Here is a 15,785-nt window from a genome sequence, read left to right as displayed (position 1 = left end):
TGACTGTTTCGTTCGCTCTGTCTTTATGCTGTGATTGCTTTCACTGATCTAAACTTCAGCTTTCTCCATGTCTGCTGATAAAGTGAGGACTGAAACAGTCTCTCTGAGAGTGGGGATCCAATCTCAGTCATGTGGAGATCAGTGGGGATCCCATCTCAGTCACGTGGAGTTCAACATCATCTCTAGCCTGAGTGCAGCCAGATCAACATCGTGGCGACTCTGCCATGCCCCCCCTACACCCATACGGCGACCCTGCCATACCCCCTAACACCCATGCAAACACTCACTTTCACTTTCTACTTTCTACATGTCCCACCACGCACACATTAGTGTCCATTGCTCTCCATGGCAACAATATAGATTGTGTTTCCACTGCTCTCCATAGCAACAATATAGATTGTGTGTCCATTTGTATCCGTTGTTATGCTCCAGACATGTGGCGTTGTCAGCATCATGATCTATCAGGTGAGTTATAGGAACACATACGATCTATCAGGTGAGTTATAGGAACATGTATAATATATCAGGTGAGATATAGGAACACATACAATATATTAGGTGAGTTATATGTACCACAAGACACAGTGTGAAAAAGTATAAAGTAATCATGGAAATATGTAATTAAATAATATTTACAAATCCAACATTTTGATGCTGCTACGATGCTAATGCTTTGTTTATTTTGTACATCATGTGGTATAGTGCATTAATTAATGCACATGCATTAACAAAACACACAAACACACACATGTCACAATCTTTCAGACACACTCTCTCTCTCACACACACACACACACACACACACACATTATTAACATTGCAAAAAGATATTCATCAATTGCCACACAAACATACAAGCTCTTACATACGTCTAACATCACTCACACACACTCATATATACTTCATCTCTCTTCTCACCCAAATCACACACACATACACACACACACACACACACACAATATGTCTGATACACACATGCACATATTAGGTCATGTTGGTAGTGCTGCTCCATTAGACTATAAACTGTAAATCAGGTCAGATCATTCATATTCATCACTTTCTCTCTCACACACTCTCTCACACACACACACTCTCTCACACACACACACACACACACACACACACACATACACACACACACACACACACACACACACACACACATTAGGCCCTGTCGGTACTGTGTGTTCATCCTATGGTGGTATATCAGTGTGGTTCAGCCGTACTGTCCATTACACAGCTGCATTATAATTAGTTATTATAATATTATTATTATTATAACATTATAATAGTCGGAGCTCAGAGTTGACCCTGAGCAGCACCCTACGCCCACTCTCTCTCTTATCAGTCCAGAAATCCTGAAATCACATATCACTCTCCGCTCCAGAAATCCTGAAATCACATATCCCTCTACTACCGCTGCAGAAATCCTGAAATCACATATCCCTCTACTACCGCTGCAGAAATCCTGAAATCATATATCACTCTCCGCTCCAGAAATCCTGAAATCACATATCACTCTCCGCTCCAGAAATCCTGAAATCACATATCACTTTACTACCGCTGCAGAAATCCTGAAATCATATATCACTCTCCGCTCCAGAAATCCTGAAATCATATATCACTCTCCGCTCCAGAAATCCTGAAATCACATATCACTCTACTACCGCTGCAGAAATCCTGAAATCATATATCACTCTCCGCTCCAGAAATCCTGAAATCACATATCACTCTACTACCGCTGCAGAAATCCTGAAATCATATATCACTCTCCGCTCCAGAAATCCTGAAATCATATATCACTCTCCGCTCCAGAAATCCTGAAATCACATATCCCTCTACTACCGCTGCAGAAATCCTGAAATCATATATCACTCTCCGCTCCAGAAATCCTGAAATCATATATCACTCTCCGCTCCAGAAATCCTGAAATCACATATCACTCTACTACCGCTGCAGAAATCCTGAAATCATATATCACTCTCCGCTCCAGAAATCCTGAAATCACATATCACTCTACTACCGCTGCAGAAATCCTGAAATCATATATCACTCTCCGCTGCAAAACATCTCTCTCATTTCATTTCACCTGTGTGTGTTTTCTGTCCCCAAAATCACATATTCGCTATCTGCACAAAGTTCTCATTTCACCTGTTATCTGACCCCAGTATATCATTTCCATCAAGGCCCCAGGAGAACCCTCACACACACACACACACAGGAGACCCCTACTCTAAAAACCACCTCTTCACCAACTCTGTGATCACTTCTACACAACAGAAGGACAAGAGTACCCCCCCACACACACACACACAAATCAGTCTAGAATGACCTTCAAAACCTCCACACCAGGCCAGTTGTGATGTGACCTCCAAACTTCAGCACTGGAAATGACTCCAAATGCTTGGCAGGACATACATATGACGTTTTTTTCTTCCTGTGATCACACTGACACAGTGAGTATTGCAATAGGCTGCTATAGGTTGCTGGGGCAGCCGTGGCCTACTGGTTAGCGCTTCGGACTTGAAACTGGAGGGTTGCTGGTTCAAACCCCGACCATATGGCTGAAGTGCCCTTGAGCAAGGCACCTAACCCCTCACTGCTCCCCGAGCGCCGCTGTTGAAGCAGGCAGCTCACTGCGCCGGGATTAGTGTGTGCTTCACCTCACTGTGTGTTCACTGTGTGCTGCTGAGTGTGTTTCACTAATTCACAGATTGGGATAAATGCAAATTTCCCGGCCTCACGGGATCAAAAGAGTATATAATATATATACTTATACTTATTGTCTAGTGGAGATCTATGACAATGTCTAGTGCAGATCTATGACACCATTTCTCTGCGCAGTGACATGTTTCTGTACCCTCTGTGCAGGGGGTGTTTCTCAACTTGGCAATAGTGGCTGGGAAGTGATCAACTCCCCCAGTTTGGACTAAGCCAGGAGGTGTCTGGGAAATGCTGTCACTTTAAGCAATTCACTTTCCCTTTAAAGCCTCGCCAATAAAAATGACAGCTGCAGACTTCCACAAAGGACTAATCATGACTTCAGAAACACAAAAGTGAGCAGTAAACCCAAACAGTCTGGCTTTTATTGGGCCGGCCCGTGAAAGAGCCATTCCTCCAGCAATGCGAACCGGGCGCTCATTAACGACCGTGGACTTGGGAGGCGCGGGAAGGGGGTCGGGCTCCGGCAGTAAAAAAAAAAAGTCCTTGCGAAATGTCCTTTTTCAAAAATGCCAATAAAAGTGTACGAATAGAGGGGACTTGGCCTTCACAATAGCAATGACATTTCGCGGGTCTTATAAACTACTAAAAACAAGCAGCATTCCTGAGAACTGACGCACGTGTTTAGATTAAATATCAGTTTCAACATGCACTGCAGTTTGTTTGTTTAAAAGACCTGTTGGACAGAAGAACTCTACATTTACTCGGATACATTTTGGGGTTTGAAACGTGTCTCCTTAGTGTAATCTGTATCATCACGAGTGCTCAGCATTATTCTCAATTTTAGGTTCCCAGTATTTTGTTTTCAATACCTCTTCGAGACTGTCATGTCAGATGGATATGAGATATTTAAGCCACAGAAAACGAGACAAATTCTGCCCAACATGGAGAAGGATATTACGCAATATCTGGCGTTCGATAGTTTCCCCAGACTCCTCGTGTTCTCTGGCACTAATCGGTCAGTTCAGCATTCACCATCTGAAAGTCACCGATGTCTTCATGCTGTGATAAGTCGCTAAAACAGCTTGGGTTTTGTGATCAGCGAGGGATCACTCAGAATGTCCCCGCGCGCAGCGGAAACTCCAGCGCGTGCTGACAGAGGAAGGGTGCGTTCCCCGCATGTAGCTAACGATAAATGTTTCAAACAAATAGGAAACGCTCACAGTATAATCTGGTCTAAGCACAGATTCCTGAGCATATGTTTTCTTCACGGTCAGATGGCACGATATACATCAAGTCTATCGGCCAACGTATCAACTGGCCAAGCCAAACCCGCAACTATGTAGGCTACACTATGTGAGTGTATTCTGTAGCCTATAGCTGCCTGCTCAAATGGCACTTCTAGAAAACTATGGAAGCCAACAGGAGTTCCCAGGTGTCTTGTTGATTGTATCGACATCACTTAGTAGCGAATATTAGTCTGCTGTAATTCAACACTGTGATGATGTGTTTTACATTAGACAGCGGAGTCTCGCGGAAAATGAAATGCAAAGTGATTAACTATGGTGGTGACATTTAGCGCGAATAAGCAGCTCGAGACCATCTCTCCTCAACAATTGGAGTTAATAGAAACCATATTTTGTGCAGGGAGCAAAACTCACCTAAAGACAGAAAAGGTTTGGTTTCCATGTTAGCTCATTCCAGCGGAGTTTCCAAGAAGGGAGCAACACCGTATCCTACTCCGGTAAGCAGGCTGCAATCATCCAGAGGCCGTTGCTGGTGACAGTCTAAAGTCTGAATTCCGCTGTCAAAATCTACTTCGTGCAACTAAACTCTGTCGGTTTCGGTCAGTGCTGCGCTCGCTCCCAGGCTCAGCGCTCCTCATTCCTCGCCTGCCCCTACCAGCCACACACGCGGGGAGGCGCGTGGGGGGACTCCGACTGGCGCCAGCGCACACGCAGTGACGAGTTCTCAACGCCTGTGCTGTGCAACACCGTTGGCCTACAGAGCAGTCGTGCTGCATTTCTCTTTTACCAGAAAAATAAACGTCCATTTGCATAATCATAGATAGACTACCTGAATAAGTGAAAACTGTAAACATGCTGTAGACTGTAACCAAAAAAGCACCCTACCAACCAAAGATAAAGAAACATAGTGGACTGTGGACATAATCAATCAATCCAATAGTCTCAGTGCATTGTGATTAAAGTATTATATATGTGACACAGTGGCAGACACTGCAGTTTTGCATATTTTTATATTAAAAATAGATTATAAATATATATAAATATAAAATAGATCGTTTCATCCTCTGTGCTCTCCCCCTATCTGCAGTGGAGCGTGCCAGGCCTTCCTCTCTGTGCATATAATGATCCAGTAACTGTCACCGCATAATGACTAAAACATTTTAAATGGAACGAACATTACAAACTGCTTTGAAATAATTTTGTGTTAAGATTTGTGTGTTTATTGTCACAATTAGGCTATAATCTGTCTTTTAGAGACTGCGTACAACCCTTTTTTGTAAAGCTTTTTGAAATACTTTCACTTAATGGTGTGGTGTGTTAATCCTGTGGAGACTTCATGAGATCCTATCTCTCTTTCACACACACACACACACACACACACACACGCACGCACATTTTGTGTGCTGGTCTCAGGCCTGCTGTGGGAGTGTGTGATGTTGCATGTAGTGTGTGTGTGTGTGTGTGTGTGTGTGTGTGTGTTCTGCAAGCCTGCATCTCTGCAACGTTGCACACGCCTCATCTCCAGCCTCTACCTCTGCTGCTGCAGCTGCTGCCGGGAGATGAAGGGAATTCATCATTAATTAATTATTAATTAATGCAGCCGGCGCATTAAAGATCCAGCCCATCCATCCACATTATGAGCTCAGCAGCTGAGGCTGGCAGCAGCAGCAGCAGCAGTAGTGCTTCATTGTGCCCAATGTATGCCCAGTTTATGCCCAATGTATGCCCAGTTTATGCCCTATGTATGCCCAGTTTATGCCCAATGTATGCCCAGTTTATGCCCACTGTACCCTATGTATGCCCAGTTTATGCCCACTGTACCCTATGTATGCCCAGTTTATGCCCACTGTACCCTATGTATGTCCAGTTTATGCCCACTGTACCCTATGTATGCCCAGTTCATGCCCACTGTACCCTATGTATGTCCAGTTTATGCCCACTGCATGCCACAGCACACGCACACCTGACTCCTGGGACATTGCATCACTATAGGCTAGTGGCACTCTGTCGTCCAAACATGAGCTGAAAGCTTGTTTTTTGTATAGTTGAAACAGCCTTACACGCAGTGGAGTCTGCATGGTGCAGTGCAGGATGTGAGTTTTTGTTGCTGTGTGTGTGTGTGTGTGTGTGTGAGTGAGTTAATGAGTGTGTGTGTGTGTGTTTGTGAGTTAATATGTGTGTGTGTGCGTGTGTGTGTGTGAGTATATGACAAATGAAAGTATCTTTGAACCACCTGGATTCTGTCGGTGGAATATGAGGACTGAGACATGCCTCTGTGCTTAAAAAAGATTCATCTATACTAGACATAGTAGACAGCATTGCACACACACACCACACACACACACACACATTTAAAGGCACATGAAAACACATACACGTGCATATATCAGAGACAATTACACATGCTTTAGATGCTGTCATATTGGGTAAATAATAGATTAGATGAATGCAAATAAATGAATGCTAGGCTAGTGGCGGTCATAATAATAGATTAGATGAATGCATGCGTTCTGCTTAGCCTCGGGTAAGACATGCTAAACCTGATCATGGAGAAAAATAATATATTCACATATATGCAGCTTGAACATATTCCAGTATAAGCACATCTATGTTAAATAAATATATTTACATCTATGTTAAATACATATATTTCCATGTATGTATCAATATATTTCAAAATATAAGTAAATATTCAATATTGGCCACTTTCTTATATTTTATGCATATAATTAAATATATTTAAATATATGACACTAAGAAGCATGATCACATGACCCTTGATGAAGATTCTGATCACATGATCTATATATTTCAGACATGTCTCTAATATAGTTCATATTCTACTATGGTTTGATATTTTCCGCACTGATCAATAAATATTTCACTATTGTGTTTACTTAAAATCAACCATAGTATCAGTATAAAGAGGAAGACACACACAACACTTCTGTTATCTTTTATTCTATTTTATTGAAAATCTTTGTTTTTGTTAGGGAACCTCAGTTCTGTCACTTTGGCATTTATTGCCTGGCCCAGCAATCTGGAGTGAGTGTCTGGCCTGGGAACTGCTTCAGGGTGGCCTCTGAATAAGACAGAACATATACAAATAGAACATGCAAAATATTAGTGACACAAATACAGATGCTAAAGTGCAGAAACACTGTTGTGTTCTCACGATAATTGGAGATAAATACAAAGTGAGTTGGAGAGAAAGACATACAAATGAAATAAACTCACCAATTATCGTCTTAGTCCTCTCAGGGTCCAGGCATTCCCTCTAAGTGCCTCCTAAAAAATAGCACAATCAATTAGGACCTCAAATAGTTACAGTTTACTAACACAGAAAAGATCTATGATGGTCAGGCGAAAATGTGAAGCAGTCCACACAGACAGCCTAACACTTTTAAATGAGACAACACAACTAATATATCATATACACAGAAGAGAGAAGCACACAGATAAACACTGAAATTTTTTACTAAACTTGTACAACCAAGAAGCTGCTATTTCATTAAAGTTAAACATGTTCATTTTAATGTAAAATTTCACATCTGTATGAAAACATTCTACAAACCTTGTTAAATAAAAGCCTTCAGACTCACAACCTCCTCTTGGAGAGCCTTTATCGCCACCTCTTCTTTAGGCGGTTGTCAGTTCTTGGTTATCTCCCACAGCTCACACTAATAGAGAGCTCTACCAGCCTTCTCTGAAACCTGCAAGTGAACAGAATATACAGCATGAATGAGAGTGGCGTTGGTAAAGGGTATACTCGCGTAATATGTAATGTCCTGGGATATTCCCACTCATGAAGTGTCTCCCATCTGAGACTGCTATCTGAGACTGTAGGGAAGCTGTACCAACCATCATAGAAAGATATGGTTGGAAAGGTATTTCAGTTCACTTTGTGTCCCCAGTAGCTTGAAGCTAATTTCTTGTCATTCAAAAGATCAAAACTACTCAAACAAATGTATAAATTCTCAGAAACAAAAGGTTATGTTCTGCATTCAAAAATAGACCTTTAACAAAAAAGTTATATTCATAAGTAAACATTAATTTTTGATTACCTTTGGTCTATGTGATGATGAAGCATCAACATCAACATTTGTCAGTGAAGCATACTACGGGTTGGGCTTGGGTCGTCTTGGTCTCAGGTCTTCTGGTCCTTCCTCCGGTGTCCTTGATGTAGCTTTCAAGTATTGCCTCCCTCTCTAAAAGGTAAAAAAAGGGGTTTCAGTGCTCAAATATACTACATGACCATACATGGTCCTTTTCAATACAATTCAACTTTTACATTTCCATAATTTAGCATGGGTATGAATGGTTTTGCAAGAATGTCAGCGCACAAAGCATGACAAAGTAGTTTGATAGTGCACAAAAACAAAACACATTACTTGCAATGCCATTTCCATGAAATTAAAGGAGAATTCCGGTGTGATATTGACCTAAAGTGTGTTGAAACATGATACCGAGTGTGAACGTATGTCTCATAGCCCATCTCGGCTTGTCCCCTGCACTCCAAAATCTGGCGCTAGTTAGCCGATGCTACCAACAGCTTTTTCAATGGTGGTGCTTTTGCATCGGGCTAGCCATGCAAATAAATCACTGTTTTACACCATTTACGAGGCTTAATGTATCTCCACACTTCATTGGTAGACTTCCGAGGGCCCTGACATTTAAAACGAGACATTGAGAACTTTGAAAAAGCACTGGTAGTTTACTTACAAGGCGATTTATACAGACAGTATCTTCACGAAGTTTAGCGTTTGCAGCCATCTTGAATTTAGTCACGATAAGTCGAGCGACGAGTAAGAATGAACAGGTATGATAAGGGATCAGATTCCAAAAAGAATTCAGTGGAAATGCATGGATTCCAGTTTCTTCCAGTAGCAGCAACTGGAATCCATGCATTTCCACGGAATTATTTTTGGAATCTGATCTGACTTATCGTGACTAAATTCAAGATGGCTGCAAACGCTAAACTTCGTGAAGATACTGTCTGTATAAATCGTCTTGTAAGTAAACTACCAGTGCTTTTTCAAAGTTCTCAATGTCTCGTTTTAAATGTCAGGGCCCTCGGAAGTCTACCAATGAAGTGTGGAGATACATTGAGCCTCGTAAATGGGTGTAAAACAGTGATTTATTTGCATGGCTAGCCCGATGCCGAAGCACCACTATTGAAAAAGCTGTTGGTAGCATCGGCTAACTAGCGCCAGATTTTGGAATGCAGGGGACAAGCCGAGATGGGCTATGAGACATACGTTCACACTCGGTATCATGTTTCAATACACTTTAGGTCAATATCACACCGGAATTCTCCTTTAAATAGACAACAACACACGCACCCTGAAGCGGCGCTTACTGTGGCCGGTGATTTCAATCAAGTACATCTGAACTGGTCCATGCCTGAATTTATTCAACACATTCACTTCCCTACACGTGGTGACAACACACCAGGCGCGCGGGAACCTATTTTTGACCAGGGGTGCTGAATAACAAAAATAATGGATGTCGACGATTTCTCCCCTCCTGGACATGTTTCGGATTTTGACTGCTAAATACATAATTTTAGTGCGGTGTGCGGGTGATAGAGAGAAGTTTTAGGGATCAATAACGTATATCTATCTATCTATCTATCTACGTCCTGGGCAGCCACAAATTCCAATGTTCCGCGACAGCACTCCGACTCCACTGCACCCACCCTAACCCCACAGAAGCGCACTTGACATCATTAGCCTATTTCAGTACAGCTAAGAAAAATTACTTTTCTGCCGCCGGTGATCAAAACCACACCAGAGATGTTTGGCTTTAAATATAGGCTAATAATCAGGCTGCAATGATCTCGCAAATAATTCCTGAATAGCCTAGTGTGTTGTCTCCACAGCAAGAATGTGTCCTAATAATTTCTATCTGCGACTAGTGAAATGATTTCACTAGCTATAATTTATTAATTTTGCAAAACTGTACAACACAATTAAATTTTCTTTCAGCTTATCCATGTTTTTTGAACGTGTAAATCGTAGAATATGTAGGCCTATATCAATCGTAAGCCTACACACTTGATCGCTATCACCAGAGCCCGTTTACAGATTAGACATTCTCTGGCTATCACATAGCTGAAACCACACTACGGTTCTTACAGTAACTGACTCACGTTCACGTTGATCTCTATAACTGTTAATTTTTAGTAGCCTATATTCCAACCAATCCATAACCCTTTTTTGCTATTTGACTCACCATTTCACATACACAAATATAAATAATGACAGACAGCGAATTAGTAATTATTTAAAAATATAGGCTATATAACAAAATTTAAAAATCTATCTCCTGCCAGCAGGGGGTGCTGCAGCACCCTCAGCACCCCCCTTCCCGCGCCCTTGCAACACACTGGATCACTGCTACACACAGTTCAAGAACAGTGTTCTACCAGCTTTCGGAAAATCAGATAATGCCGCTGTTTTCCTACTGCCTATGTACGAACAGAGAAGTCAGACGGACCCCCCAGTGACGAAGGAGGTCAAGCGCTGGACTGACCAATCGGAAGCCAGGCTACAGGACGCCCTTAGCAACGTTGACTGGGAGATGTTCAAGACGAACTCTGCTGACATCAATGAGTTTACGGAAGTATCATTGAGTTACATCAATATGCTAACTGATTAGGGGTGGGCGATATGGACAAAAAATAATATCTCGATATTTTTTGTGATTTTGACGATAACGATAATTAGTCGATATCCTTTAAAACATTTTTGTAAAAAGTCTGAGTCGCTTTACAGCTCATTATTTATAAGTAGCATCAATACAATAATAACCAATAACCTAACCTGTGACTTTTTAACCAAATCAACCAATGCATTGTCACTCTATGACACATTCCAATTCTGCCCCCACTTGAGTGTGTGGCAATGACATGAGAAAGTCTGAAGCTGATCCTTTCAAAAACCTTTAGCCTACTTAAGGATTCACTGTAAAATGAAGCAGACCAACAGAGTGCATCTCAGTTATTTCCTTCGATGTTTTGTTTAAGAGCAATCATGTAGGTAGCATTCCAAGTTACAGAATAGAAACTAAAGCGTTAGTTTATGGCTAATGTATATGAGAAATCCCATAGAGATGCTAACGGTTAGCATAATCGATAAACGTAGATATTTAGACCAAACTTCAGTCCATTTACAAAAGGGTTACATGAGAAGAGTTCTTTGCTTACAACTGACTATTAAAATACTCAAAGACCTCCATATAATACCATGTAGGAAAAAATGTGACTATCTCATGCTACTTGAACAGAAGTAGCGGCACAAAATCCCAAGTAGCCTAGTCTAGCTGCACAAAATAAACATTAGGCGTGCCTGTGACAACGTGGACCACTATAGCGATCATGTGACACTTGCTCTGCAGCAGAAAGGGGCTTCTCTCGCATACACCTCCTGGATTTAGTGAATGTATGAGGTTTCAATGCCGGGTGTTATTTCCCCATAAGTAATTTAAATACTCGATAATGTATCGAGTATTTAAATTAAAATATTTAAAAATTCAATCCCTGATGAACTTAATGCTTTTTATGCTCGCTTTGACATGAAAAACACAGACTATCTTGCACTAGCTGCAGCATGTGAAGCAAATGAGGATGCACCTTTCTGTGTCTCTGAGGTCGATGTGAGCAATGCCTTTAGGAGGGTTAATTGTAGAAAAGCTGCTGGACCGGATGGATTTTCTAACAGGGTTTTGAAATCCTGCGCTGCTCAGTTAGCTCCTGTGTTCACTTATATATTTAACACATCATTGGCTCAAGAGACAGTTCTTACTTGCCTCAAGCAGTCTATTATTGTTCCAGTACCGAAAAACAAAAGTCCATCATGTCTGAATGACTAGCGCCCAGTAGCCCTGACGTCTACAGTGATGAAGTGTTTTGAGAAGCTTGTGAAAAACATTATCTGCTCATCCCTCCCTGCCTCCTTCGACCCCCTCCAATTTGCTTACAGAGCCAACAGGTCTAGTTTTTCCTTGCCCCTGTTGCTCTTGGGTGCTCCTTGTTGGTGCCCCCCCCCCCCAATCCTCCCCCACCTTTCTTATGCAGCCCTTGCTACTTAATCTACTAAACCCCTCTTCTACTGCACTTTTTACCCCCCCCCCCCCCATACATGCACAAATAGGCTGACACCAGACATAATTTCACTGCATTTCTTACTTCCAGTAACTATATGCATGTGACAATAAACTTCCTTGTATCCTTGTATCCTTGTTAAGAGCTTAGAGACCTTTTTGGCCAAAAAAATAAAGCCAAGACACGTCCGCAAATTTAAAGATTTTAACTGCATACTGTGAAGTTACATGCAGGTCTCTTTTACGGAGGAAACCCATGCTAAAATAAAACTCTGCAGTCACAAATTTGATTGTGTTGGTATGAATTATGTTGATGTTGTAGTATGTGATTTCTACATTGTAAAAATAGAATAGAATAGGACAGAACAGAACAGAACAGAACAGAACAGAATAGAATAGAATGCCTTTATTGTCTTTGCACAGCTGTACAACGGATGTAGCTGGTTCTTGGGTGGAGTGGGTCGGCGTCAGAGCCAGATCAGGGCCGCCTCTGGGCCACGTGTGTTCCGGTGCTGGCCTCCTGTGTCCTGCCAACAGATGAGTGCAGGGTCAGAGGTTAACACAACAAGCCCTGAGACTGACAAGCAGACCCCACCCACCCACTCACTCACTCACTCATATGTACACGGACACACACACACACACGTCACATACACACATCACAAACACACAAGTCAGATACACACACAAACACACATATACATCTATACACATACACACTCACACACACACACACACACGTCACATACACACACAAACACACATATACAGTACACATACACACACACACAAACACAAACACATACATGTCACCTTCATATGCACACATGTGTCTCTCACACACACACACACACACACACACATAGGGCACCTCGAGACAGATCACCATTCCTCTAGTGTCCAGTCCTGTCAATGCTGAAGAGAAAGGCCAGTCCACCACACCACACCACCACACTCCACTTCACACCACCACACTCCACACCACCACACTCCACTCCACTCCACACCACTCCACACCACCACACTCCACACCACACCACTCCACTCCACCACACTCCACACCACTCCACACCACCACACTCCACCACACTCCACTCCACTCCACACCACTCCACACCACTCCACTCCACCACACTCCACACCACTCCACTCCACACCACTCCACTCCACCACCACACCACACACTCCACTCCACTCCACACCACCACTCCACTCCACACCACTCCACACCACACCACCACACTCCACTCCACTCCACTCCACCACTCCCCTCCACCACACACCACTCCACACCACTCCACTCCACCACACTCCACACCACACACTCCACTCCACTCCACACCACCACCACACTCCACACCACTCCACTCCACCACCACTCCACACCACCACACACCACTCCACTCCACACCACTCCACTCCACACCACTCCACTCCACACCACACACTCCACTCCACTCCACACCACCACTCCACTCCACCACTCCCCTCCACCACACACCACACCACCACACACCACTCCACTCCACACCACCACACTCCACTCCACACCACCACTCCACTCCACACCACCACACACCACTCCACACCACACCACCACTCCACACCACCACACACCACTCCACTCCACCACACACCACTCCACTCCACTCCACACCACCACTCCACTCCACCACTCCCCTCCACCACACACCACTCCACACCACACCACTCCACACCACACACCACTCCACTCCACACTCCACACCACTCCACACTCCACACCACACCACTCCACTCCACACCACCACACACCACCACACAACTCCACTCCACACCACACCACCACTCCACTCCACTCCACACCACTCCACCACACTCCACTCCACACCACACCATTCCACTCCACACCACCACACACCACTCCACCACTCCACACCACTCCACACCACCACACCACACCACTCCACTCCACACCACACCACACCACTCCACTCCACACCACACCACTCCACTCCACACCACCACACTCCACTCCACACCACACCACACCACACCACTCCACTCCACTCCACTCCACACCACCACACACCACACCACCACTCCACTCCACCACACACCACTCCACACCACTCCACTCCAAACTCGTCCAGCACTGCAAGACAAGCAGCTCGGGCTCCACAGTGGAAACAATAATAAATAATCCCAAAGTTTCCTGACTCCGCAGCGATTTGAGGTCGGCATACTCTTTATTAGATGTAACATTATCCTCTTGAGAAAGCTTTGTGTCAATGATACTTCCTGATTCACAGACCAAACAATATCCATTCCACACACACACACACACACACACACACACACATACTTGCTCCTCTGATTAGCCAAGAGTGGTTATTAGTCAGGCCGTCTCCTGGTGCAGTAGGAGATCAGCTGTGTCCTCCAGCTCCGGCTCGGCTCCGGTTGGGCTCTGGCTTGGCTCCGGCTGGGCTCTGGCTCGGCTCCGGCTGGGCTCCGGTTGGGGGCTCCGGTTGGGGGCTCCGGCTGGGCTCCGGTTGGGCTCTGGCTCAGCTCCGGCTGGGCTCCGGTTTGTGCGTCTCTAAGCGTCGCTGTCGTTGGAGAGGGGATCGTGGTCAGGCTGGCCAGTGTAATCTGTGCACTGGAGAAAGGCAATTAGGATTAGTGACAGCAGAGGAACCTCATCAGGAGGTGTTAGGGCTGATCTTCAGATGTGTCAGGGCAGCTCATTTTTCAGTGTGTGTGTGTGTGTGTTTGTGTGATGTAGCAGTGTGTTACAGGGCAGGGGTGCAGAGGTGTGTGTGTGTTTGTATGTGCCATAGACAGGAAGGTGTGTATATGTGAGTGACTGTGTGTGTGTGTGTTTACCAGGGTCACATTCCATCAAGCTGGAGGACCAGTGGCTGTAGAAGGTTTGAGCCACAGGGTCAACCTGCAGGGAGCCGGGAGCAGTTGACCTCATCTGTGAGAAGGGTGCGTTATGTGTGTGTGTGTGTGTGTGTGTGTGTGTGTGCGTGTGTGTCTGTGTGTGCGTGTGTGTGTCCATGTGTGTGTATGTGTGTGTGTGTGTGTGTGTCTGTGTGTGCGTGTGTGTGTCCATGTGTGCGTATGTGTGTGTGTGTGTGTGTGTCTGTGTGTGCGTGTGTGTGTCCATGTGTGCGTATGTGTGTGTGTGTGTGTGACTATGTGTGTGCGTGTGTGGCAGGGACTGACTCGGTGATTCAGTAAGCAGTGGTAAGGTGCTCAATAAGGTGCGTGTGTGTGTGTGTGACTATGCGTGTGTGTGTGTGGCAGGGACTGACTCGGTGATTCAGTAAGCAGTGGTAAGGTGCTCAATAAGGTGTGTGTGTGTGTGTGTGACTGTGCGTGTGTGTGTGTGGCAGGGACTGACTCGGTGATTCAGTAAGCAGTGGTAAGGTGCTCAATAAGGTGTGTGTGTGTGTGTGTGACTATGTGTGTGTGTGTGTGGCAGGGACTGACTCGGTGATTCAGTAAGCAGTGGTAAGGTGCTCAATAAGGTGTGTGTGTGTGGCAGGGACTGACTCGGTGATTCAGTAAGCAGTGGTAAGGTGCTCAATAAGGTGTGTGTATGTGTGTGTGTGTGTGTGACTGTGCGTGTGTGTGTGTGGCAGGGACTGACTCGGTGATTCAGTAAGCAGTGGTAAGGTGCTCAATAAGGTGTGTGTGTGTGGCAGGGACTGACTCGGTGATTCAGTAAGCAGTGGTAAGGTGCTCAATAAGGTGTGTGTGTGTGTGTGTGACTATGTGTGTGTGTGTGTG

General features: G+C 44.4%; 1 protein-coding gene and 1 long non-coding RNA gene across 2 annotated transcripts in view; both read right to left on the bottom strand.

Annotated features, from left to right (window-relative positions):
• The window catches only part of rxrab (retinoid x receptor, alpha b), a 91,143-nt gene extending 86,619 nt beyond the window's left edge, over nucleotides 1–4,524 (bottom strand). The window contains 1 exon segment of the mRNA XM_042101366.1: nucleotides 4,323–4,524. Within this exon segment, the coding sequence (XP_041957300.1) occupies nucleotides 4,323–4,350 (28 nt within the window). The 5' untranslated portion in view covers nucleotides 4,351–4,524.
• Nucleotides 4,525–6,899: 2,375 nt separating this feature from the next.
• Nucleotides 6,900–8,267, bottom strand: LOC121715535. Its single transcript, XR_006033621.1, has 4 exons — nucleotides 7,973–8,267; nucleotides 7,483–7,621; nucleotides 7,146–7,196; nucleotides 6,900–6,990 (listed from the first exon to the last, which is right to left on the bottom strand). It is a non-coding gene; the product is annotated as an uncharacterized LOC121715535 (long non-coding RNA).
• Nucleotides 8,268–15,785: the final 7,518 nt, after the last annotated feature.

This window comes from Alosa sapidissima, chromosome 8, assembly GCF_018492685.1.
Source record: "Alosa sapidissima isolate fAloSap1 chromosome 8, fAloSap1.pri, whole genome shotgun sequence".
Classification (NCBI taxonomy): domain Eukaryota; kingdom Metazoa; phylum Chordata; class Actinopteri; order Clupeiformes; family Clupeidae; genus Alosa; species Alosa sapidissima.
This window is presented reverse-complemented; position numbering and strand designations above follow the sequence as displayed.